Below are 27,032 nucleotides of genomic sequence, written 5' to 3' on the forward strand. Positions count from 1 at the left end.
CTCGATGCACAAATCCCAGGTCTTAGTACAGCCCAGCTCCCCAGAAGCCTGGAAAATGAGATGGCCTTTGCAGTGTCAACAGATCTGGTAGGATCCGGATCAAGGGAATTCCAGGTACAGGATCCCTTCTGGAGAACACCTGGTGGCAGCTCCCGCTTTTCACCTCAGGTCACTGTGACTATGTAGAGCCCAGCTGACTCAGGGGCAGCCTCTGTCACTGCTGGCTCTGACCTTGTGTTTGGTTCTGGGACTTCAGCGGAGTTACACTTGCTTAAACCAGGCATGAATTTGGCCCTGGGCTCTCCAACCCCCTGATAAGAACCTGGGTTCCTGGGCCTGGGAACCATCGAGACAGACACCTCCGGCAGACTTCATCCTCGGAGAACGTGAGGGCAATAGCTTCACTTGACAGGAGAAGAAAATCAGGCCCATGGTGTGGGATATTCTGCGCAAAGCTGGAAAATGAATCCTCCGTCTGCCGGTTCCGATCCATTTCTAAGAGCTAGCAAAGAGGCAGTTCATGAGCTGCAACGAAAACAAGGACACCACCAGTGACTGGAGGAGAAACACTTCATGCTGGCAACCCAGTACTGCCAACTTCAAGCGTTCAAAAATCTCAGGATTTAATTAAGAACAACACATTTGGGGATCTTTGTATGATGCCAAATCTTGTGATTTTATCACAAGTGTCATGATATTTGGTGCTTGTCTTTAAGCACCCAGCTCCTGGAGCCATGTGATTACCAGAGAATCTCAGCTTTGCTTTAAAAGAAAAGTATGTTTCTAGTCCTTACGGCTGTGGAGAAAAGTTTGAAACCATCACAGAAGTGCCCCATAAAGGGCCTAACCCAGAAGACCAGTACAAATTCCTAGAGTAGATCTGCTGCACCAGTGAAAATCATGTCCACAGTAGGGGTTCTGCTCCCTTAAGTTTCTTCATTGTGGTCTTTTCTCTGGACCTTTATTATGATTTTAAGCACATTCTGTGGCAGAGACCTGTTCCCCAGAGCAGAATCCTTGTCTCTTCAAAGCTGAGCATTCTTTCCTCCTGGCTATTGGCTTATTCTAGAGGGCTTGGAAGCAGGACTTCCAAGAAAGTAACTTAACAGACTTAACAGGGCGGTCGGGTCCTGGGCAAGGTGGGGAGGGCGGCTCTGGGCCCCCAGAAGGGGTGGGGCCTCAGGCAGAAGGAGCAGGGCTGGGGCCAGACTCCCCCAGCCAGCCCTCCAGCACTGCCGAGCTCGTGCTGCCTGGTGCTCCGACAGCTATTTAAAGGGCCCACGGCTCTGGCTGCTGCCAGGAGCTCCAAGTCCTTTTAAATCGCCAGTCCCTGGGGCAGCTGCCCCTTCCCCCTCATCAGTGGCCCTGCCGGTACGGTCAGCTGTGTAGTGGCTTTCTTACCAGTACGCCAGACCGGACCAGACTGGCTTACTTTCACCTCTGCCTGGAAGACTGTACCTGTCCTAGGACCCTTTGGCTGATGAGAGCACATTGACTCTGCTCCCCTGAGCCTCTGATTTGGCCACGCCTCCCCCTAGCAGCTGCTGCCTGATCCACTGTGGCCTTGGAACTGTTTACACCTCCCGTGCCTTCCCCGGTTAGTTGCTGGGCTTATGGCCCCTCATTACTAACTCTGCTCCTCCTCAGCAATTCCCATCTGCCTCCCCTAGCCCCACCATGCAGCTGTCTTGGTGTTGGGTTGCTCTCCTCTTCTCAATCCTGCCCTAGGCCACTTGAGGACCCCTCCCACCAGCCCATCGAGGCCAGCTCCTCCTGGCTCCACCTCTACCTGCAGCCATCCCTCAGGTCCTGCTGCTTGGTCCTGCCTCTGCAGCCACTGCCCCCCTGCTCTCTCTTCGTGTTCCTGATCTCCAGTGCCCTTTGGCTGTCCCTTCCTGTTCCTGGTGAATACATATCACACTGTGCCCTCCATGGCACTCATCCCTGCCCTGCCTTGTGTGATTCATGCCCCAATCCTTGTTTTCCAGGCCATGCCAAGGGAACAGGGACTCAGCGCTGGTCCCCAGGTCACCTTAGAATCTAGGGATGCAATGGTTGCTTAAAGTCACCTTTGCCACCCCACCCCACCCCACCCCACCCCACCCCTGGAGGCAGAGCACAGAATTTCACCTGTCCTCATCAGAGGTGGTGGTGTGAGGCTCAGGGATAAGTCCTCCCTGGCAGGCGTAGTTTGCCAGTGTCCAGAGAGGAGCTGACTCCAGCAGAGGCAGAGAATTCACCTCAACCCTCCCATCAGCTCCCCAGCAGGACTTTAGCAAGGAGCCACCTTCGCTTCCTGACTGTTCAAAAGGGAGGATTTTCTGCAGTTTGGTTGCAGGATTATCCTTCCTTACATAAGTCAGTGCAAGGCTGGTTCTTGCTGCCTGCATACATAGGCAAAAGGACATTTGAACATGGAAAGACCTTCTATATAGAGGCTGGGGATGCAGTGAAGAGATGAAACTGGTGCTTTGGGGAAGCTGTAGAACTGGCAGAGGAAACTGTGAGCAAGTGCAATGCTGTGATTGCTGCAGCTGGTTGATCTACGAGCCTGATGTGTCACTGTGGATTAGACTTTTCTCCCCATGTCAGAGGCTTTATTTCCTCACTTGGAAAAGTGCCTTCTGCCCTGTACTAGCAATGTGTTCAGATTACCTATCTAATCTATCAGTCTACAGACAGGTTTCAGAGTAGCAGCCATGTTAGTCTGTATTCGCAAAAGACGATATATACAAAGACTTCCTGCAGATGCAGGAAATGGCTATTTAGCGAGGCTTTTAAATATTCAGCTGTGCAGAGTTAAATTATCAAATGTATTTTGTATATAACCTCCCCCCCCCAAAAAAAAATCCTCAAAAAAACAGTTTCCAAAAACTGGTGAGAGGTTGTGGTTTCCCAAATCTTAAATAATAATAAATAAATACATTTCTGAGCCTTTAGGTGTGGCAACTAATGGTTTGTTTGCAGTACTAATGGGTGAACCATTTGCAGCTGCACATGGACCTCCTCACTTTAACTCCTGCTCCTCAAGGAGCTGTGGAGAGGGGGGTGGCTGTGGCAGGATGCAGGACAGTGATGGGGTAGGATATGGGGATGGGAAGAATGGCCCATGCCCCAGGAGAGCAGCAGTGCAATCCACTTCAAGCAGCCAGTGGGGAGATTTGCATTTTGTGTGGGTGCCTCAGGCTGAATCTCCAGCCGGAAATGGTCACAAAGTAGGAGGCAGAAAAACCAACACACAAACAACCCCTCCTTTCCATATTTGATTACTTTTTTAAAACACCATGATTATTAAGCCAGGCTCATGATTTCTGAGCCCCGAGGGCTGACAATATTGCAGGTGGTAAGGAGAATGTTCTTGAGGTAATTGTAATTGTACCTCTCACTCATTTGTGGCTTCCCGGAGAGCACCCCAAATGGGTCTTAGGCCACTAGCCATCACCTTTCATTCCACTTCCACCAGACCTGGGGATTCTTCTGCCATTCACTGGAATCACCTAAGCAAACCCGAGTTTACTGCTGTTCTCTCTCAGAGGGCATGGCAGAATTAGCTAGTGACCAGCCAGCCTTCAGACAGCAAAGGAGCCATTCAGAACAAAAGCATTGCAGAGACAATGTATCTTGAGAAGCACAAACAGCTTATCTGCATGTGTAGTTTATCAAGTGTCACCCATCTTCCACATGGAGACCCTGGTAGGTCTGAAAGTCCTCCAAATCCATTCAGCAGGATCTGTCCCTCTTGATCGCAAGGTATTTCAGTTCCTGGATAGGGTGAATGTGTCCCCTGTTCTAGATCAGGCTGTCCACTTTCTACAGTTCTCGATTCTTTGTCTGCTGGGTCTCTTGATCCCAGTCAAAACCAGCCTGTGCAATTCCTCCCAGGAGGTGGGACTTCTGCAGACTTGGTGATTTGTCTAGGGATTTGCATTAATCTCTCCCCGCCCCAGTGGTTTTCATTCTTGTTCATTCCTTTTTTTAAAAAAAGGAGTCCTAGTGGCACCTTAGAGACTAACAAATTTATTTGAGCATAAGCTTTCGTGAGCTACAGCTCACTTCGAAAGCTTGTGCTCAAATAAATTTCTTAGTCTCTAAGGTGCCACAAGGACTCCTTTTCTTTTTGCAGATACAGACTAACATGGCTGCTACTCTGATTCCTTTTTAGTGATTCTCCCCCTCCTCCAGACACGGCTTTGTTTGTCCTTTTCCAAGAAAGAAATGAACCCCTTTGTACCCAGCAGGTAACAAGAAAAGGGAAGAGGGGAAACTGAGCCACACATATTCTTTCCCCACAATAAATCAGATGTTTCCCGGTTCTCCACATTTACTCCTTTTAAAAGTGGAGTCCAGATTTACACCTGTGTAAGTAAGATGAGAATCTTACCGATGCATACATTTTGAATTCAGAAAGGACCATGGGGATCATCTGCTCTGAGCTTTTGCACAGCACAGGAAGAGGATTTCACCCAGGATTCCTGCATCCAGCCAAGTAACTTCTGGTTGAATGAGAAAGATGCTTTTTTGAGCAGTGGTTCTCAACCAGGCATCCATGTACCTATGGAGTTATGCAAAGGCTTTCCAGTGGTACATCAACTCATCTAGATATTTGCCTAGTTTACAACAGGCTACATGAAAAGCACTGGCGAAGTCCATAAAAACTAAAATTTCATGCAGACAATGACTTGTTTATACTGCTCTATTTACTATACACTGAAATGTAAGTACAATATTTATATTCCAATTGATTTATTTTATAACTATATGGTAAAAATGAGAAAGTCAGCAATTTTTCAGGAGCAGTGGAGCTGTGATACTTTTGTATTTTTATGTCTGATTTTGTAAGAGAGCAGTTTTTAAATGAGGTGTAACTTGGGGTACACAAGACAAATCGGACTCTGACAGAGGTACAGTAGTCTGGAAAGGTTGAGAGCCACTGTTTTAGAGGGAGATCAGTTCTGGTTTAAAGCCCTTACTCCAATGAGTAGGTTGTTCCAATAGTTGATTATCATCACTGTTGCAAATCTGTATCTTATTTCCAAGTTCAATTTTAGGTTCAACTTCCAGCTATTGGATCTCATCAAGCCTTTGACCGCTAGATTAAAGACCTCCACATGTGACCAAGTCACCTGATACTGGGCTCCATCATAGAATATTAATGTTTTTCCACTGAAAGGTGTGGGAACTAAAAGTTGGAAACAAAGGATTCCTGCCATATGCAAAAGTTATTTAAGGCAGGGGAGTGACATCATCATGGTTCATATTCACTGACTCCCCGCCCAAGAAGATTGCTGGAAACACCTGAGAAACAAGGGCTGAACTGGGGGAGAAGGGCTGAACACAGGCTAGACAGATTTCTAGCCTGTGAAAGGTATAACTGGGGTTTTAAGCTACAAGCAAGTGCAGCTTGCCCTCAAGAATCTCTGCAAGCTACCTAAACCAACAAATAGGGTGAGAATTTGCTACTCCTATCTGATTTCTTTAGCATAGTAATCTTAGACTGCGTTTCTGTTTTATTTGCTAGGTAATCTGCTTTGATCTGTTTGCTATCCCTTATAATCACTTAAAATCTATCTTTTGTCATTAAAAAGTCTGCTTTTGCTTTACCAAAAAACAGTGTGTGTGTGTAAATCATAATTTGAGGCAGAAAGCTGTGTATATTCCTCTCCACATTGAGGAAGGGGGTGAATTTCATGATTTTATGCTGTACAGTTCCCTGTGCAGTGCAAGACAGTGTAATTTTGAGTTTACCTTTCAAAGGGGGTGTGCACTTGAGTAACTGGGCAGTTCCTTAGCTGAGCCTTCCCAAGTACAGCTGATCTCAGCATCTGTGTGAAGCTGCAGCTGGGTGTGTCCCTACCTGTGTGCTGGTGAAAGTGTGAGACCGGGAGCGTGTCTGCAGCTTGTCACAGCATTACAGGGTGGGTGGGTGGGAGCCCAGGCTGGTGGGTCGGGGGGCTCAGTGGTACCCCAGATCCAGGTGGCACCCCGAGGGAGGGGAACCCATCACAGTGAGCCTTTGCCAATAATTATGCTTCAATATCTATCATTTAACCAGTTTTTAAATCTTTTAATGGGACTTACTTGCCCTATTTCCTGAAGTCCTCGAAATCTCCTTCCTAATAATACCCACCAATCCCAGAAGCAAGAAGAACCTGAAGGGGGAACTTAATTCCTTGCATTTCCACTCACACACAGTGTCCATTTCAGGCTCACAGCAGCTAACTCCTTATCAGGATCCTCCTTATTGCTCTGGTTCTCAGTAGGACACTCACTGCAAGTGACTCTCTCTCCAAACAATCCTGCTTCTGGGCATTAGAAGACGCAGGCACATCCTTGCAGTCACACTTGCATTCTACACTGATAGCCGAAGTCGTGTTGTCCAGTACTGAAATGAAGAAACAGCTGGGAGATCAGGACTCTGTTTCCTTCCAGGAAGGTGTGTACAGTATGTGTAGAAGGGTGTGAGGTGGCTGCTATTTTAGTCCTTGTGGTTGTGTTGTCAGTTTGAGCGAAATTCAGCTGCTTTTTTATGAAGTAATAACTGGTATGACAGCACCAGGGCTATGGGAAGTCATGGGACTGGAAACAAAATAACCCCATGATGCACTTAGTGAACTTTTGAATGTTGCTATTTTTGCTGGTTTCTCTTCAGCTCAAACTTGCACATCAGGAAATGGTGATGGGTGGCTGCTATTTGAACACTGTATCCCAGGGTTGTGTGTGCTGGGGACAGGCTGTGGGGTAGAGTAGCAGTCTTGGCTATTTCCTGACATGTGCTTCTCCATACTGCCCTCGCCCAGCCTGGCCTGTTCTCTCGGGGTGTTTGCTGTATGATGCCAGAATTGGGGGATGGCTGGTAGTAACATTTAAGAAATGGAGGCCCTGATCCTGCAGAGACTTATGCACATGATTAATTTTACTCATGTTACATGTTAATGTCATGTTTTGTCATGAACTGCCGCCCAAGTTTTCTGGTTTGCAACGTGCTTTGAATCTGCTTCCTTTCAATAAATTCAGTGCCTTTTTTCCTGGGAAAGCAAAGGAATGGATTCCCCAGTTCCTCACCCTCTCCTGTCTCTAGCACCCACATCCCAGGGATATACAGGGTTTTGCGAGCTAAAGGGGGAAATGTGTTAAAGCAGCAGCATATCACCTCTTCAGGCTGCAAAATGCTTCCAGCAGGAGAATCTCACTAGTTCTGTGTTATGGTGTGGGTCCCTCATTCTGCTCTAAGGGTCCAAAGTGAAATCCGGAGAACTCGGTGCCTAGTTCCTTATCTCTCAGCTGCTGCCCTTCCCTGCTTTTAATCGGTTCTTTTTGTGGTCAGATGGGTGGTTTTGGTTCATTGCACCTGCTTTTGCACTAGGCAGGGGGCTGAATTTACTTAGCTTTTGTCTACAAGTTGTGTTGCTCTAGGGACCCAGCAGCAGTGCAAGCTCTGCATCTGCCCTGGGCCTTCTCCCATCATAAGCATCGACAAAACTCCTGTTTGACAGCAGTGGGTGCAGGATGAGGGCCTGACTTCTCACTGAATGGAGCCTAAAGGTGAGAGGAGGCTATGGACCTCCACACCCAACCCAGAAGAAGTGTGAGGTTCATTCCTTTGAGCAAATAGGAGCACGTGGGAGCTTCTGCCCAAGCGTGGGAGCCTGGAGTTGTCACCATTTCATCTTTCAAAACCTTGACCCTGCAGCTTAGCAAGAGCAGTACTGTGCTCTCTTCTCCTCTAAGCAGCTTCTGAGGATCTCACTGCTCTTCACAAACCGGAGGGAATTTAGCCTACCACCACACCTGTGAGGTAGGGAAGTGTTCTATCTATTTTTCATGATGGAAACTGAAGCCCAGAAAGGTCACCTTTGACTGTCTTGGTCACCTTGGGCATAGCACCCAGATCTCTTGACTCCCAGTGCTGGGCTTTAACCCATGAGCATCCTTCACTGCACTCCCTTGGCCTGAAACAATGTCTAGATCTCCAGGACCCCAATTTAATCAACCCAGAGATCCAAGTGACAATTCAACCCTTCAAGTCCAACTCTTGCAAATTGCCTACAGCCAAGTTGCCTGTCCAGTACAAGGGCAGGTCAGGAACGTGGACTTTTGCAGTCTATGGTGATTATCCCATCCCCATGCTGTTGGGAGAAGACTTGGCCAATCATGTGAAGCTAGCCAAGAGGGTGGGAATGGTCAACCGCAGCCAGGCTAAGCAAGCCGTCACACTTAGCTCTGTTCCGGAAACTTCTACCAGGACCCGGTCAGAGGTGATGGACCCGGACCCCAGGCCAACATCTGCAATAGCAGTAGTGGATCCAGTCCCAGAGACCCAGACAGAGCCAGTCCCAGAACCGGAACCGGCGGCACAACCAGCACCAGACCTATTGCCAGCACTGAATCCAGTACTTGCAACCCCAACACCAGAAGGCCCCACCAAACCTGAACCAGCAGCAGCCCATAACCCTACACAAGAGGCTCAGCTGGAGCCTGAACCCCAACATAGTGCACCAGCGGAGAGCGGTTCACAGTCAATGGAAACAGCCCCATCCCCTACGTCGCTTCCAGAGGGACCAAGCCTAGGTCCACAATCCAATGAGGAACTAATGTCTCCAGCATCAAGGGAACAGTTCCAGACCGAATAGGAAGCAGATGAAAGCCTCCAGAGAGCTTGGATGGTGACACGGAGCAACCCACTGCCTCTCAGCTCTTCTAATTGATCCAGGTTTGTTGTAGAAAGAGGACTTTTATACAAGGAAACTCTTTCTGGTGGACACCAGGAAGACTGGCATCCTCAGAGACAGTTGGTAGTTCCAACTAAGTACCGGGCCAAGCTCTTAAGCTTAGTCCATGATCATCCTAGTGGCCATGCTGGGGTGAACAGAACCAAAGACCATTTGGGGAGGTCATTCCACTGGGAGGGAATGGGCAAGGATGTTTCTACCTATGTCCGGTCTTGTGAGGTATGCCAAAGAGTGGGAAAACCCCAAGACCAGGTCAAAGCTGCTCTCCAGCCACTCCCCATCATTGAAGTTCCATTTCAGGGAGTAGCTGTGGATATTCTGGGTCCTTTTCCGAAAAAGACACCCAGAGGAAAGCAGTACATACTGACTTTCATGGATTTTGCCACCCGATGGCTGGAAGCAGTAGCTCCAAGCAACACCAGGGCTAAAAGTGTGTGTCAGGCAGACATTTTTGCCAGGGTAGGTTGGCCCTCCGACATCCTCACAGATGCAGGAACTAATTTCCTGGCAGGAACTATGGAAAGCCTTTGGGAAGCTCAAGGGGTGAATCACTTGGTTGCCACCCCTTACCATCATCAAACAAATGGCCTGGTGGAGAAATTTAATGGGACTTTGGGTGCCATGATACGTAAATTCGTAAATGAGCACTCCAATGATTGGGACCTAGTGTTGCAGCAGTTGCTCTTTGCCTACAGAGCTGTACTACATCCCAGTTTAGGGTTTCCCCATTTGAACTTGTATACGGCCGTGAGGTTAAGGGGCCATTACAGTTGGTGAAGCAGCAATGGGAGGGGTTTACACCTTCTCCAGGAACTAACATTCTTGACTTTGTAACCAACCTACAAAACACCCTCCGAACCTCTTTAGCCCTTGCTAAAGAAAACCTAAAGGATGCTCAAAAAGAGCAAAAAACCTGGTATGATAAACATGCCAGAGAGCATTCCTTCAAAGTAGGGGACCAGGTCATGGTCTTAAAGACGCTCCAGGCCCATAAAATGGAAGCATCATGGGAGGGGCCATTCACGGTCCAGGAGCACCTGGGAGCTGTTAATTATCTCATAGCATTCCCCACCTCCAACCAAAAGCCTAAGGTGTACCATATTAATCCTCTAAAGCCCTTTTATTCCAGAGAATTAAAGGTTTGTCAGTTTACAGCCCAGGGAGGAGAGGACAATGAGTGGCCTGAAGGTGTCTACTATGAAGGGAAAAGTGCTGGTGGCGTGGAAGAGGTGAACCTCTCCATGACCCTTGGGCGTATGCAGCAACAGCAGATCAAGGAGCTGTGCACTAGCTACGCGCTAGTTCTCAGCCACCCCAGGACTGACTGAACGGGCATACCACTCCATTGACACAGGTAATGCTCACCCAATTAAAGTCCAACCTTACCGGGTGTCTCCTCAAGCTAAAACTGCTATAGAATGGGAGATCCAGGATATGCTACAGATGGGGGTAATCCGCCCCTCTGGCAGTGCATGGGCATCTCCAGTGGTTCTAGTTCCCAAACCAGATGGGGAGATACATTTTTGCGTGGACTACCATAAGCTAAATGCTGTAACTCGCCCAGACAACTATCCAATGCCACACACAGATGAACTATTAGAGAAACTGGGACGGGCCCAGTTCATCTCTACCTTGGACTTAACCAACGGGTACTGGCAGGTACCGCTAGATGAATCCGCCAAGGAAAAGTCAGCCTTCACCACACAGGTCGGGCTCTATGAATTTAATGTACTCCCTTTCGGGCTGTGGAATGCACCCTCCACCTTCCAAAGACTTGTAGATGGTCTCCTAGAGGGATTAGGAGAATATGCAGTCATCTACCTTGACGATGTGGCCATATTTTCGGATTCCTAGGCAGAACACCTGGAATATCTACAAAAAGTCTTTGAGCGCATAAGGGAGGCAGGACTAACTGTTAAGGCTAAGAAGTGTCAAATAGGCCTAAACAGAGTGACTTACCTTGGACACCAGGTGGGTCAAGGAACTATTAACCCTCTACAGGCCAAAGAGGATGCTATCCAAAAGTGGCCTGTCCCAAAGTCAAAGAAACAGGTACAATCCTTCTTTGGCTTGGCCGGATATTACAGGCGATTTGTACCGCAATACAGCCAAAACGCCGCCCCACTGACAGACCTAACCAAAAAGAAACAGCCAAATGCCGTTCAGTGGACTGAAGACTGTCAGAAGGCCTTTAACCAGCTTAAAGTGACACTCATGTGTGACCCTGTGCTAAGGGCCCCAGACTTTGACAAACCGTTTCTAGTAACCACAGATGCATCTGAGCGTGGTGTGGGAGCAGTTTTAATGCAGGAAGGACAGGATCAAGAATTCCACCCTGTAGTGTTTCTCAGCAAGAAGCTGTCTGAAAGGGAAAGCAACTGGTCAGTCAGTGAAAAAGAATGTTACGCCATTGTCTATGGTCTGGAAAAGCTACGCCCATATGTTTGGGGACGGCGTTTCCACCTGCAAACCGACCATGCTGCGCTACAGTGGCTTCATACTGCCACGGGAAATAACAAAAAACGTATTCAGTGGAGTTTAGCTCTCCAAGATTTCGATTTCGACATCCAAAACATCTCAGGAGCTTCTAACAAAGTGGCTGATGCCCTCTCCCATGAAAGTTTCCCAGAATCAACTGGTTAAAATCGTCCTTGAGATGTGACAAATATTGTTAGTCTTTATATACTTGGTGGTATATTTAGAGGTGCATGTGTCTTATTAACTCTGTTTTCCTCTAGCGCTCCAGGAAGAAATCACAGCCAGAGTTTCACCCTATCTGTGATCTGGGGGGCGTGTCATAAATATAAAGGGAAGGGTAAACACCTTTAAATCCCTCCTGGCCAGAGGAAAAACCCTTTTACCTGTAAAGGGTTAAGAAGCTAGGATAACCTCGCTGGCACCTGACCAAAATGACCAATGAGGAGACAAGATACTTTCAAAGCTGGAGGGGGGGGAGAAACAAAGGGTTCTCTCTGTCTGTTCAATGCTTTTCCGGGAACAGAAAAGGAATGGAGTCTTAGAACTTAGTAAGTAATCTAGCTAGAGATGTTTTGTTTAAATGGCTGAGAAAATAAGTTGTGCTGAATGGAATGTAGATTCCTGTTTTTGTGTCTTTTTGTAACTTAAGGTTTTGCCTCGAGGGATTCTCTGTGTTTTGAATCTGATTACCCTGTAAGGTATTTACCATCCTGATTTTACAGAGGTGATTCTTTTACTTTTTTTCTTCAATTAAAATTCTTCTTTTAAGAACCTGATTGCTTTTTCATTGTTCTTAAGATCCAAGGGTTTGGGTCTGTGTTCACCTATGCAAATTGATGAGGATTTTTATCAAGTCTTCCCCAGGAAAGGGGGTGTAGGGTTTGGGGAGGATTTTGGGGGGAAAGACATTTCCAAGCGGGCTCTTTCCCAGTTAAATATCTGTTAGACACTTGGTGGTGGCAGCAATAAATTCCAAGGGCAAAAAGTAAAATAGTTTGTACCTTGGGGAAGTTTTAACCTAAGCTGGTAAAAATAAGCTTAGCGGGTTTTCATGCAGGTCCCCACATCTGTACCCTGGAGTTCAGAGTGGGGAAGGAACCTTGACAGCAATTATTTGGCATTGGAGCAGAGAGATGCCACAACAAGCACCAGAGGAATACCTCCAGCCCTCCAGGAACCGGAGCCACCAGCCTTTGTGCTATTTCAAGCTGATGTCCAGGAAAAGAGAAGCATTTTGTAGTAGCTGTTGTCCCCCAGTACATTTCTGAAGACAGTCATGCTGGAAGTGGGACCTCCCCACCACATCTTGCTGTTGGCAGATTGCTCAGCAGAAGCAGGGCAGAGGGAATGCCCGTCTGGAAGCTTTCATGGGACAGTAGGAAAATAAGGACGAACTGTTAAATGTCCTGTAAGTAGGAAGGGCTTCAGCCTGCAGCTTTTCTCCCACACTTTGCTTGACGACAAATCATGGGGGGACGGGGTGTGATTGGGCACATATTGACGTAGGTGTCTTCCTGATCTGTGGCTGAGCAGTGCTCTGGGCCAGAAGAAACTGCTTCTCTCCCTCCTGAAACCTGAAATAAAGACACCATGAATCAGAGAGAAGAAACTACAAGAAGAGGAGATGGAGTAACTTGGAGCAGGTCCAGGCAGAAGACGAGAACCTTGCAAACCACAGCTGATTCTTCCAGGTGATCCCTGGCTTTAATTAGGTTGTGCCTTTCCTGAAGAGTTCACGAGTTGCTGCTGCTGAAAGGGGCTGGTTAGTGGTAAGAAAGAGGAAGAGGGAAGGTTTTGCCCCTGAATGGGCGCAGATTCCCTTTTGGAACAGTGTCCTCCAGGCCTGGAAGCAGGGAGTCTCAGAATGGGGGAGTACACCCTCCAGCAGCAGTATGCTGTCACTGGGTTTTCTTCCTACCTGATTCCTCAGCGGGACGTTTTCATAGTCGGACGCTGGATCGGCTGAGCAGGGCAGGTGCTGCTTGTTCATAAAGGTTGCCGTCTGGCCTGTGGCAGCAGGATCTGATGCACTGAAGGGAAGGGTGTGCCCAGGATTCTAAAACAGACATGGGAGGTGCTCAGAGCTAACAGGAAACTCTAAGGGACCCCTCTTACCAAAATGCCACACTGAGGAGCTAAAGGGGTGGGGTTGGCAGGAAGTGACTCCTTCCCTGTACTGCCCTAAGCTGCAGCCATGTTAAAAATGGCGCCCTTGCTGTCTGAGTCTAAATAATGACCCCTCCCACTCCACACTGGTTAATCAGCAGGGCTGGGAATTTCCTGTTAAAAGCACAAGTCTCTATGAGGTGAGTGTGACCCAAGGAACTCTGGTGCCAACTTCCAGAGGGCACCGGGGGTGCAGAGGGTTTACAAGGATCCCCTGGGTCAGATATATACATAGTTCACTGACAGGTGGCATGTGCCATCTCTGCCGAGCGCCAGCTGCCCATTGGTCCTCAATCATTGCACAATGTGTGTGTGGACAGTGTTGAAGGAGTTATGTATCTATACAGAAATTACGTTCATGAGGGCTTGGAATTAAGACAGGTCACCAGCAGGTGAGACACCTCGGAGATGTTCCTTGCAGGCAGGAGGTAACACACACCTCTCTCCCTGTCTGCCCATTTGGATACTGTGTATCGTATGCCGCACACTGTCTGCCTATTTACACCCAGAGCTGGGGAGGACTGAGAGACTGTGAAGTCTACCAGCGAGGAAATCTACCTGAATAAACAAACAGCCAGGGGAGGGGAGTGTCCTGTTTATGAATAAAGACAAAGGGTTGTCTCTTAGAGTACAAAGTGACATGTTGGATCCTTCACCTGGGAGGCAAACTGACAGCGTGCTTGGCTCATGAAAGGGGAACACAGCCAACCTGGTTGTAAGGCACTGTACAGATTTAGGGTGAGCAACACTCTACGAGACATGAGAGGAGCTTGTTCATTAAGTCTAGGCTCTAGAATGCGTTAGGATTTTGTTTTATGGGTAACCATTTGTTTCCAATACCTCCGCTTGCTGTTCCTTGAATTTCTGCTTTGTTAAATAAACTTCTCTAAATGCTGTTTGTTCAGTGGAGCGGTGACCTGAGGTGGAACTGGCCAGCTGGGGTGTGTTGCTGTTTGGAAGTGTTGAATCTGTGAGCACAAGTCTCCAGCGAATCAGGGGCTGGACACTCCAGGGAGATGCTTGGAGGGTTCAAGGTTTGGGATGTACCTGCCGCTAACCTGTAGCAGAACAGTGAGGCCTGTGGGGCCTAGAGGGGAGGGCTTATGGTGCCTGTGGCTGGTGGAGCTGGGGAGCTGACCCACGACAGGCACAGACAGGGCTTCCTCATGCTAAGGGCAAGGGGTAGTGAGGTGCCCCCACAATCATGGGTACCGTCAGAAAGCGTCACACTGAGCTCCAATAGTAACTCCCTTAGCTGGTAGGGGTAGCATGTGCTTAACTTCTTATGTGAACCAGCCACTAGAGGGAGACAGACACCTTCTGCGCTAGTGTAGATTGACTCGGCTATGACATTATACCTTTCCTAGGACTTAGCAGCACTGCGTGAATGGTGAAGGTGTGTCACCTTTTCAGGGGTTCAGTAATGTGTGAAATACTCTAAACTCAGAGAGCCACTGACAATCTTCTGTTCTATCCTGTATACGTTGTTGTACTGAGCTAATCACCACTGTATCTGAGCCCCTACCCGAGAGCCTATCTTACCTTGTTATAGAGATAGACGTTCTTATCCTTTTGTCCTGGTGTGTCCGCAAGGGCTGAAATAATCAGAAACAGGAAATGTATCAAGCTGATGTAAAGCTATTTTTATTTATGGCTAGGCCTTTCTAAGGCACTTGTTGCAGTAGTATCCTGCACCCTAGATGCAATGTCAGGGAAGCAAAGCCTTCCTAGGACCAAGTGTTACTACTATCTCCATCTGGGAGCTTTTGCAAAGGAATTTGTCAACCATTGGACTGTGTGTGTATGTAACTCACTGGGGGACCGTCCTGTGTCAATGTGGACCCAGCTTTTTAGATCTAAATGAACCAGGTCAGCTTTCAAGGCCAAACACAGACCCAGCCCTCTGGATCAGCAAGTGGTGCACAGATCCATAGTGCTTTGCAGCGCCCAGGGAAAGCGGTAGCGTCAGCTCCTTGGTGGGCTACACTCCTGCTCCCATGGCTCATGGAAGCCTCTCATCACCAGCACCATGAGGTTAGGGCTCTGTGGATGTGTCTGGCAAGGAGAGACATCCCCAGTGTCTTTTTAGAGATCTCCAAGTCTCTGGGGACAGTTTCCCTTTTAAGGATTAGCAATTTGGCTCAGAGCCTTGAAGTTATTTAGGCTCCTAATTTGTTAGAAACCTACATTCCTTTGAGGATCTGGACCTTTCTGCTTTGAGAATTCCTTTTTCATGCAGCATGCAAATGAAAGACAGAGAGCTACAGTTGGGAGGTGAAAGGTCAGTAATATTTCTCTGTCTCTAACTGGCTGCTGCAGCGTTCCTGCTGATCTCTTCCCAGAATTAGAAAAAAAGAGAACGCTGGAGCTGTACCCCCACATAGGGGGCTAACAGTGCAGGGTGGCTGCAGCTCAGCTGAAGTTGAGCGGGAAGATTAGAATTGTCCAGTAAAATGTGGTGTTCTAGGCTTCATTTACATGCAAAAATTGTCCCAGTTTAAAGTAAATCAGGTCAAAATCCAATTTAGATAAACAAGGGCAGAACTCTGGGTAGACTCGTATTTCAGTGTGAAAACGACTTGCTTCAGTTTAGCTGAAGTGAATCCGAAACTGGCTTAAACTAAATCCATATAAGCCACTCTTAAACTGAAATAAATAAATCATTGTGGAAAAGGCAGAGGTGCTTAATGACTTCTTTGTTTCGGTTTTCACCAAGAAGGTTGGTGCTGATTGGACGTCTAACAGTGAATGCCAGTGAAAATGAGGTAGGATCAGAAGAGACTAAAACAGGGAAAGAACAAGTTAAAAATTACTTGGACAAATTAGATGTCTTCAAGTCACCAGGGCCTGATGAAATACATCCTAGAATACTCAAGGAGCTGACTGAGGAGATATCTGAGCCATTAGCGATTATCTTTGAAAAGTCGTGGAAGACGGGAGAGATTCCAGAAGACTAGAAAAAGGCAAATATCATGCCAGTCTATAAGAAGAGAAATAAGGGCAGCCCAAGGAATTACAGACAGTCAGCTTAACTTCTGTACCCAGAAAGGACAGGTTTCAGAGTAGCAGCCGTGTTAGTCTGTATTCGCAAAAAGAAAAGGAGGACTTGTGGCACCTTAGAGACTAACAAATTTATTTGAGCATAAGCTTTCATGAGCTACAGCTCACTTCATCGGAATCATGCAGTGGAAAATACAGTGGAAAATTCAGTGGAAAGTACCCAGAAAGATAATGGAGCAAGTAATTAAGCAATCAATTTGCAAACATCTAGAAGATAATAAGGTGATAAGTAACAGCATGATTTTATCAAAAACAAATAGTGTCAAACCAACCTGATAGCTTTCTTTAACAGGGAAACAAGGCTTGTGTATCGGGAGAAGCGGTAGATGTGGTATATCTTGACTTTAGGAAAGCTTTTAATACTGTTTCACATGACCTTCTCATAAACAAACTAAGGAAATGCAACCCTGATGGAGCTACTCTAAGGTGGGTGCAAAAGTGATTGGAAAACCATTTCCAGAGAGTAGTTATCAGTGGTTCGCAGTCATGCTGGAAGAGCATAACGAGTGGGGTCCCACAGGGATCAGTTCTGGGTCTGGTTCTGTTCAATATCTTCATCAGTGATTTAGATAATGGCATACGGAGTACACTTAGAAAGTTTGCAGACGATACCAAGCTGGGAGGGGCTGCAAGTGCTTTGGGGGATAGAATTAAAATTCAAAATGATCTGGACAAACTGGAGAAATGGTCTGAAGTAAATAGGATGAAATTCAATAAGGACAAATGCAAAGTACTCCACTTAGGAAGGAACAATAAGTTGCACACATACAAAATGGGAAGTGACTGTCTAGGAAGGAGTACTGTGGAAAGGGATCTGAGGGTCATAGTGGACCACGAGCTAAATATGAGTCAACAGTGTAACGCTGTTGCAAAAGAAGCAAACATCATTCTGGGATGTATTAGCACGAATGTTGTAAGCAAGGCATGAGAAGTAATTCTTTTGCTCTACTCCGTGCTGATTAGGCCTCAACTGGAATATTGTGTCCAGTTCTTGATGCCACATTTCAGGAAGGATGATCATGTGGACAAATTGGAGAGAGTCCAGAGAAGAGCGACAAAAATGATGAAAAGTTTAGAAAACATGACCTATGAGGGAAGATTGAAAAAATTGGGTTTGTTTAGTCTGGAAAAGAGAAGACTGAGAGGGGACACGATAACAGTTTTCAAGTATGTAAAATGTTGGTACAAGAAGGAGGAAGAAAAATTGTTGTTCTTAACCTCTGAGGATAGGACAAGAAGCAATGGGCTTAAATTGCAGCAAGGGAGGTTTAGGTTGGACATTAGGAAAAACTTCTGAACTGTCAAGGTGATTAAGCACTGGAATAAATTGCCTAGGGAGGTTGTGGAGTCTCCATCATTGGAGATTTTTAAGAGCAGGTCAGACAACACCTGTCAGGGATGGTCCAGATAATACTTAGTCCTGCCTTGAGTGCAGGGGACTGAACTAGATGACCTCTCAAGGTCCCATCCAGTTCTCTGATTGTGTTACTTGTATTATCATAGGGTCTAGGAGCACCAGTCATGCCTCAGGACCCCCGTTGTGCTAGGTGCTGTACAAACAGAACAAAGAGACCCAAAGAGCTTACAAACTCAGTAGAAGACGCGGGACAACAGTTGGGTTCTGATAGACAGGGGAGGACCAGGAAACTCTGTGACAATAGTTGCCAGCATGATAGGCCACGGTCTCCACACACCAGCAGCCTTATAAATAAATAATAAAATAAATGTCTACAGAGACTTTGCTCCAGTTTAGCTAAATCATGTCTCGACCCAATTTGAGTTAAACTGGTGCAGCTTTCTCATGCAGCAGCGGCCCCGGCGTTGGTTCGGTTCTTTTTGCTGAGGCAGTGATTGCACGCCCTCTGGCTGAGGTGACGGAGGAAAAGACTTTGTCAGCTATTTCCCTGTTATTAGTACCCATCAGAACCTGGCAAGCCCAGCTGCAGCTGATTGGAAGTCACAGGATTACCAGAACCTGAGGCAGCATGGGGCTTGTGGGGTAGACAGCTTTGCAGGAAAAGCTGGGAATCACTACAGGCCAGAGGAGCAGTTCTTAGGAGCAGCTGATGAAATCAGGTAATCAAGGGGAATTTGTTTCTTTTGCTGATTGTTAATGAATCTTATTTAAACAGCTGATTTCTACTTGGTCAGAAACAACTGGTTTGTTTGCTTTTTAACTAGCCAGCTCCTGTATCTAGCCTGAGCTAGGTACCTGCTCCATCACTGTGGCTGGGGATGTGTGATAGCGGGGGCTGGGTGAGCTGTGGGGATCTACCAGTTTGTACAGCCATGCGACCTGCTGCATGGAGTAACTGACGAAGTACGTGGGGTGAATTTAGAAAGTATCTGTCTTGTGCTGTTATTTTGGGGACAGGAACAGTATGGTCCTTAGGAAGGAAGCAAAATAATTGGGCTGCACCATCCGGAAAATGAAGTGACACTTAGTAGCAAAATTGATCAGAGAATTTTTACCTTCGCTCTTCCTCTGTGATGCTCTTCTAAACTTTACAGCAATGAACACAATCAAAGATAGAACCAGCAGGACGGATGGGATCAGGATATGGAGGACGAGGTTTGGTATACTAGGCGAAGGAGAAGAGAATGTTTATTTCTACCCTTAACGATCACACTTTGTTATATAAAGACTAGACATATATCTTGCTCCCCTCTCAAGTTGTTTGAAGGGGTGGGTAAGTATTAGGCAACCCCTATCTGTTTTTTACAGATGGGAAACTGAGGCACAAGTACAGTGACTTGCTTCAAAGTAGCACATTGAGTCAGTTGCAGAGCGGAGGCTAACACCTTGCTACGCTGGATTTCAGCATCCAACTGAATAAACAGAAACCATACTGCAAAGGAAAATTTGGCAATCTAACTAGCAGGCCTAGCTTTCCTCTTTGCACAGCGGGGTTTAAATGTGTACTGGGGCCTAGGTCTTTAAAGACATTTAGATGTCTCACTCTCCCTGCCCTCAATGAGAGTTAAGCACCTAAATACATCTGAGGATCTAGGCCCAGGTGACCAGAGACATGAGTTTGCTGGCCTCAGCATAGTGCCTAACAAAGGTCTGATCTCAACAAAAACCTACAGAGTGCGACAGCAGTGGGCACGATTCTAGTGACCCTAACGGGGCCCCTGTGGTTGGCACTTCAAAAACAAACTCTTTTTATTGATTAAATTGACTTAATTAAATGATCAGGTTAAAACTGTTAGACTATTTTCAGCTGAGCTAGGGTAAAACCCCTGTTCTGTTTAGGGATGGCAGTGTTACCTAGTGGTTAGAGCCTTGGACCCAGCATCAGGAGACCTGGGTTCTATTCTTGGCTCTGCCACTGGCCTGCTGGCTGACCCTGAGCAAGTCATGTCACCTCTTGTGCCTCCGTTTCCCCATCTATAAAATGGTGTTAATGATACTGACCTCCTTTGTAAAGTGCCTGGAGATCTGTGGAGGAAAAGTGCTCGATGTTGTTATTCTCTTAGAGACTTGCACTGCATCTTTTGCCATGAATTGTTGGCTTTTCTGATTAAAAAGTTAGACACAATCGTACAGAAGGCAATGTCACATACACCCCCTCTGGTGCTGGGGTTTGTCAACTGCTTCTGCTGCAGTGTGAAGGAAACAATGGACAACAACTTCAAGATGGAAATTTCAGATATTCTGTCATGTGATTGACATGTTCAGTACATCTCCCTGCCTGACTGGAAAGCGCAATAGAATAGCAAGAGTCCTGCATGTCAGATGTGAGGGGAAATGCAGTGCTAGCTCTTTAAAATTGGACCATGACAGGCTGGAAGAGTGGTGAGTGTGGGTGGGGGGGTGTTTTTTGCTTTCTTTTTGTTTGCAAGTGTGGGCTTGATACAGTATAATGCAATGGAATTCACCTTGCAGGGCAGAAAATAGTTTGCAGGACAGGAAGGACTGTATAGCAGCAGGACTGTCTGGCCCTGATTTGGATGATAAATGACCCTATCTCAGCTTGTAAACTCAGCTAAAAATCTCGCCGTCACCTGTGAGTTCTAGAATCCTACACGCTGCCTGAGTTTGACTTAAAGCCTTGGCATCTGTCAGGATTGTAGCCCTGACTTCGGAGGGCTGTGTAGAGACCCCAAACCTGCCATGGAGCTTGGGGAAAGGAGACCTCACAGTGCCTCTAGCATGAGTTTGGGCACTCACCCGTCAGGAGCATCGCTACTGTTAAAGGAGGAGGTGGATTTTTCCACTTCAGGAACAGTCCATGGGGAGGTGGCAACGGTCAGGTCCTTTTCTGGCGTCGTTGGCGGTGAGGTAGGAACAGCTGCAAATGAAAGCAGACAGAGCTGTATTACCACGCCCTTGTTTATCGATTTCCTGTTTGAGATGGCACCTGGTGCCTGGGCTATTAAAGCCCCTTGACGTGTGTACTAGCTAGGCCACTGCAAGCGGAGAAAGGTGGGGTGGTGTTGTTTTAACACAGTAGCTGTAATTCTGTATCCTTCTTCAGCCGCTGATGGCCCCCAGTGAGATAACGTAGCTTTGCAGTATGCCAAATAAAGGAACCTGAGGGACGAGACTGGAGTTGGACTGAGTTCTTGGGGAGCTAAGTGGAAGAGGTTTGGGGGGAACTCCAACAATATTGAGGGACTGGGGAGACTGAGCGAGACTTGGCTTCCTCTGCAGGGATCAGTGGTGGCAGCGGAGGAAGGAAATGAGACAGAACTATTCTGACATGAGCACATGGTGTTTAAATGCCTCATCCTGCATTATTGGCCAACAAGTGAGCAGATAGGCCCTGGCTTCTCCTCCCCTTCCCTCTGTACCTCTATCTCAGTCCTTATTCTTCCCCACTCCATTGAGATAGGAACATGGGAATCAGCACACTGAGGCAAATAAACTGTCCCTCTAGCCAGAGAGACTCCGGGAACTCGGGAATTGCGGTTCACTGATTGTTACTGGCCAGGCGAGGTTTCAACTGACAGAGTCCTCAGGAGTGTGCTGGCCAGGCAGACAAGCTGGTGTGCCAGGGCACTGACTCCTAGCTTAGCAGCAGCCACGCTGCTCATGGTGCTGGGTGACTGGCACAACACATCACACCCTTGAAGGACTTACCTGGGAAAACACACACATTGACAGAGACCATGCAGTCAAAGCCGCTCTTCTCTATCCCGCACCAGTAAACATCCTGGTCGCCCAGTGCCAGGTTCTCCATGGTCACAGTGAACGTGCACTGCGTGTGATTGTCTTGGATGGAGACTCTGTCCCCTGCCACCTCTGCCTCTGAACTGTTGGTCTGAACAGCTATGGAGCAGGATATCCACATTTCTCCTCTGCACCAGTATTTCTTATAGTTCTGGTACGCCTCGTTGTACTGGCACTGCACAGACACCGACCCTCCCACGGGGCCGCTCACCTCCCCAGGGCCAGTCAGAGCCCAACAGCCTGCAAAAGACAGAATTGCTTTCATTGCTTTCCTGCTGAGCAAAAACAAGTGACAAAGAGACACACTTCAGAACTAGTTAGCCAGATCGACCTTTTGTGCGTGGATATTCCTGTGTGGAAGGAGACAGCTGCTTTGTGGTGGATCTAAGGTGGTGAAAGCTGATAGCCTGGGCCTTAGAAGATCTGGGTCCAAGTCTCCAGTCCTCCACAGACTCTGTGTGACCCTGGGCAAGTTTCTTCACCTCTCTCTGCTTCAGTTCCCTTGGGGATAATAGTGCTTTCCTGCCACACAGGAGTGTTGTGCGGGTCGGTTTCACAAGAAATGTTTTGGTGGCCTCAGAATGCAGCCACCAATTCTTGCTGGGGGCCATTCTGACACGTTTCCCTAAAGTACTTAATTAACTTTAGGAAAAACAAATAAATATTTACATATCTATGTGCAAATCATTGTAATTCATTTAGGTAGGTTTTTATTGCAGACTCAGTAATAAAAATAATGTACAGTTGTCTCTATTCTTTACTGGACCTAGATAGAATAGAAACAAATCAGATGCTTTGCAGGTTCTTGTCTTTTGTTGTTGTTTCTTTTGCTTGTTTGGTTCCTTTTTTTAAGACTTGCCAGCTAGGAAGTCTGTTTCTGTGAAAAGTGATATCTGTATGTTTGTTAACACTGCTTTGCTTCTCATCTCCCCCCTGCCCTCCCCCACCCCATAAGATCATGGAATTTGTTCTCCTTTTGTGGCTTTTCAGATAGAAATACTCACTGCATTGGTCAGGTTTGTCAGCTGTGTCTAAGTGACTTAGGAGCCCAAGTCCCAGTGCCTTTCAGTGCCACTTGTTCTCCTGCGTCATGTGTGACATTGAAAACCCGACCTCACAATACTATTTAAAAAGCAAGCAAACAAAAAATAGGTGCATAACTGGTCTGCATCCTACTTGGAAGTGACTGCACTGGGGACGTTACTATCATCTGCAGAGCACTTGATTGCAGTGAAATTCCTTCTCAAACCAACTTGCCGCATGGGGGTTGAGGGAGGAGAGGAAAATGTGTTAAGGGAAGTTAGAGGACAATCCTCCAGAGCCATCGGTGGCAGGGAAGGGTACAATTATTAGACTTGGGGGAGGTAATTCCTCCCCCTATCTTAAAGGAAAAACTGTAGTACTAAGGTCCCTGGTTTGTGAGATCTTCCAAACCACTTCAACCCACTGCAGCATTGAAATGTTTTGGCTTTTAGGTAGGACATTTTCTCCAGGGCCATGGGGATTCCTGCAGGTTGGCTTTAAACTAGGACATTCTCTCCTGTTATCCGTTCAAACCTGTGCTTAACATCAGGCACTTGGGTGGGGGACCTGAGGGCAGAAATGATTAGCAGCCACAGCTCCTATTGCTCCAACAGGAGCAGATCTGCCTCCTGGGTCTATTTCTATTGACCTAAAGAATCCTGTCTCACCTGGCAAAAGAATCCAAGCCCGGACAAGGAAACTCCTCATGGTCCTGGTTCTTTCTTCAGACAGCAGAATGTGGACTATCAGCATATCCGGCGTGGTCTCAATGAAGGCAGGGCTCTGTGTTTTCTCGAATCTAAAATGTATTGACAAATGGATTTCATTTCAGACTTCCTTTCTCTTGACAGTTTCATTTCTTCCTAAACTCGTGGCAGCTGAATGCTCTCATTCTGTGGGGGTGGCTTTTTTAGAATGTGTCATTTCAACCGCCTTTATTTAGGGAAACCCAGATCTGTGTGCTGTTTCTGTTTCACAGTCCAGTCAAAGTCTAATTCTTAACTCCTGCACCCCTCCCAGAATGGAACATCTCAAAGTGCCCTCAAAGCACAAGTTTCCAGGGCTATCCAATGCCTAAAATGAGATACAAAGTGGGTGGATGGTTTTAGATTTAATAACCCCCAAGAAACCTAAACATATGGGTCTGATCCTGTGGGGTGCTAAGCATCAGCACCTTCAATTCCTGTTAGTCTGTGGGAGTTGAAGGCACCCATTGCAGAGACTTCTTAGACCTAGTAGGATCAGACTCAATATAGGGAGAAGGCAAATGTACTAAAAGTCAACACCACCACTAAAAATAAGCTGTCTCTGCTATATTCGTAATGGGCTGGACTCTGCTTTCACTTATACTCCAGCAGACCATTCATCAGATTTGCCTAGTGATTAGAATGTGAGAAGTGAGTGGAGGTGAATACCCGGCTGCGCACATGGTGTCGCCAGGAGGGCTTCAGCTTTCTCAGCTGTGGGATGCTGCTCTGAGAAACAGGAGAGATGGGGCCCACCTATCAAGGAAGGGAGGAGTATCTGCAGAGACAGAACGGTCACAAATCTTCTATCAAAAAGCTTCGTTGATGGAAAATGGCTTTTTGAGGGGAAAGAATTTTTCCCATACATTTCCCTTTTCATCACAATTGTTTGGGTTTTCATAAAAATATTGACATTTTCTACGTTCAGAAGCTGAATGTTTGGGTGCTTTATTTTGGTGAAAACATAAAAGATGACAACAAAAATGAGAATTTCTGTTTTTGCATCATTGTTCGTTTGTGCAGGGGGATAATTTCCTGACCCTCTCTGGTGGTGTATCTCTCCCTGTATCTAAAGTGTTCAGAACTTCATTGTAACGATATTGTACAGGAACATCTCAGTCTCCTGCTCTGTAACCAAAGGTAGATAACACAGTTGAGGGACTGACTCTATTTAAACCGCATTAACCACAATAGTATTAGTGCCTCGCTGTTGTCTTTGCTCTCAACACAACATTAAAAGTAAGAGGAAACCGCATGAACACAGTTGGGTTCCAAACAACCACGTATTTACTAACGATATACAACACCGAGCTAGATATACACTTCTGTTATAGAAGTCAGGGAGACCCATGTGAGGTCTCCCCGCTATTTAAATGGATACTGCCCAATTCCTGTACACCTACATGCACTAGAACTCCAGCTGTATGTGATCATCATTCCCTTATAACTCTCGCCCAATGCTGGGTTAATAATCTAGTTGCAGCCCTGCACATCAACTGTCCTTATGAAAATTCTCCCTTACTGTGACATTCCCCAGGTACAACCTGAACTGCTGTGTTCTCTCAATTCTCCAGCCTCGGGCACCTTTTAAATTGCTTCACTGTGAGAGCAACTGCTCCTGGTTTGCTCACATCCAGCCTCCAGCATGAAAATCACTCTCAGGTATATTATATGAGTGCTATGCCAGCCACTCATGAATTACACTACAGGGAAACACCAGCAAACTCCCAGTCCCAGACTTTCCCCCAGAAATGTGTCTTGCACTTCCCAGCACTCTCCTGGACAATACAAGCTCATATAAATCCGTCATTTATCAATAGAAAATGCTATGCACAAATCCTGTCATCCCAAATGGAGTTTCCCAAATGCTTCAATCCAAACACACTGGTTTAGAAAAACATGTTTATTGACTACAGAAGGAAAGATCTTAATGATCACAAGTAACGAGACATAAAAGTCAGCATTGGTTACAAAGAAATAAAAGGTAAAATGCGACTAATACCTAACTTACCAGGCTAAATGAATTCAAAGCAAAGCTTTCTCTCATCACATGCTTTTTAAGTCTTACTGGCTGGATGCCTTTCATCCAGGACCTCTCCTCCTGTCCAGTGCTCCTTTCCTTATCCTTCGGGTATTGTTGATGCTGTTAGCAGGGAGAAAGGGAGGAAGAAAACCTTTGGAGCATTTGCCTTCTCCTCTTATAGCCATTTCTGTTTCACAAGAATTCATCTTCAGCTGAGATTCAGGAAACAGAAGGTCTGAGAAGACAGAAAACCCCAGCTGTTTGTTTGTCAAAATGTAGATTTCTCACTCACCTCCTTCTTCCTGCCAAAGAAGAAGAGGCCATCTCATTTTGTTGACAATTGGCTGAGGCATCAATTTGCCTTTTGTCTGTGAGAACTTGGAACATGTCTCAGGAATGTTATGCAGTAGGATCTTGTAACTTTACATACAGTGTTGCCACCCATATTTTATTTGACGATCAGCAGATTATGAGCTTGCAAATGATACCTCGCAAAGCATACTTTGTACAAAAATGATCATCATCTTGCAGAAATGGTGAACATAAGGGTACAGACTGTCACACTTATCCACTCCACTGGAGACTTAGGTTGTTAGTATCGTGCAGAAATTACATGTTGAGTTCATTCGGGTGCACCAAAGAAGGAACTCAAATTCCACAAGAAAAGTATTGAATTCTAGAAATCTAGGGCTGTATCTGTTAGCAGGAAGTAGTGTGGTTGTGTGAAATGCAATGTCAGTATTTTCTGCATTAGCCACAAAATTCCTTTTTCAAAACCAGAACAACAACCCCAAAACAAAACCGAACACAAAAGGAGTTTTCCCTTCTAATTGGAGAAGTGCTGAACATACCACCTGGCAGTCTATCCTACCTGTATCACATTTCATTCCTATAAGCACGGCCCACTGGTATTCTGCACCTGCTGTTCCTTCCCATATTCTAGAACCTAAACTTTCATTTAAAAAAGAAAACCCTTCCTATTTCCAGCCTTTATTATTGCAGAGAACTTTTGAAAACATGAGCCAAAGTATAAACTGATACAGCAGTGTGAGAAGGCAGCCTGAAAGAATAGCTCACATATGAGCTGCCACATTGTTTGCAATCTGATGTTAATTCTGAAACCTAATGGTGGCACAATGTCAAAGTGTTTCTGCTCTTCTTTACTGCACCGAAAGTTGGCGCTCTCAGAGGTCTATGTCCTGTGACTGAGCTTTTTATTGCTTACCTTCAGGTAGAAGAATGAAAAGCAGGTAAACAAATCCTCCATTCCAGATGCTGCTGACATTAAAATCCCCTTATTTTCTAGATGTACTGCAGATCTCCCCCTTTCAGCCAGACACACTTGCTGAAAAGATCTACTTGAGGTAAATGAGTTTTTCAAATCTCTTCCATTTTATTAACTTAAACCCTCCCCCCCTCCCCCCCCCAAGAAGAGACCTGTGGCTAGTGGTGAGTGTCTGCGACAGCCGCTTTCACCAGCTTGGCGTCTCCTCTCACCTGTGAAGCAACAGATCTAGAGTGCTATGTAAAGGCAGAGTTATTAGAAACCAGGTCTTATAATGGGGAAGTGTCAGGCATCTTTATGTATAGGTGACGCTACCCCCACTGCCTACAATGAGATAAGTGACAAA

General features: G+C 46.5%; 1 protein-coding gene across 3 annotated transcripts; it reads right to left on the reverse strand.

Annotated features, from left to right (window-relative positions):
* Positions 1–11,846: 11,846 nt before the first annotated feature.
* Positions 11,847–25,638, reverse strand: LOC102929954 (CMRF35-like molecule 3). 3 transcript variants are annotated; one of them, XM_043528486.1, is made up of 9 exons: positions 25,390–25,595; positions 23,301–23,431; positions 21,520–21,849; positions 20,608–20,728; positions 19,852–19,875; positions 18,906–19,015; positions 14,916–14,968; positions 13,126–13,263; positions 12,191–12,781 (listed from the first exon to the last, which is right to left on the reverse strand). In XM_043528486.1, exons 2-9 carry the CDS (start codon positions 23,383–23,385, stop codon positions 12,632–12,634), a joined length of 1,011 nt encoding a protein of 336 aa, XP_043384421.1. In that variant the 5' UTR covers positions 23,386–23,431; positions 25,390–25,595; the 3' UTR covers positions 12,191–12,631. The 3 variants fall into 3 exon arrangements, with proteins under 3 accessions (XP_027686449.2, XP_043384421.1, XP_043384422.1); XM_043528487.1 differs by having other exon boundaries at positions 23,301–23,441; positions 25,447–25,592; XM_027830648.3 differs by lacking the exon at positions 19,852–19,875 and having other exon boundaries at positions 11,847–12,781; positions 25,390–25,638.
* Positions 25,639–27,032: the final 1,394 nt, after the last annotated feature.

Source organism: Chelonia mydas, chromosome 14 (genome assembly GCF_015237465.2).
Source record: "Chelonia mydas isolate rCheMyd1 chromosome 14, rCheMyd1.pri.v2, whole genome shotgun sequence".
NCBI classification, from domain to species: Eukaryota; Metazoa; Chordata; order Testudines; family Cheloniidae; genus Chelonia; species Chelonia mydas.

Coding starts and splice junctions, on each gene's coding strand:
- LOC102929954 (XM_043528486.1), bottom strand. CDS start 23,385: ATGCTGATAGTCCACATTCTGCTGTCTGAAGAAAGAACCAGGACCATG. Junction 19,876..20,607: donor AGTAGCGATGCTCCTGACGG/GTGAGTGCCCAA, acceptor TTTCCTCCACAG/ATCTCCAGGCACTTTACAAA. Junction 19,016..19,851: donor CCAGGCACTTTACAAAGGAG/GTCAGTATCATT, acceptor TCCTTCGCCTAG/TATACCAAACCTCGTCCTCC.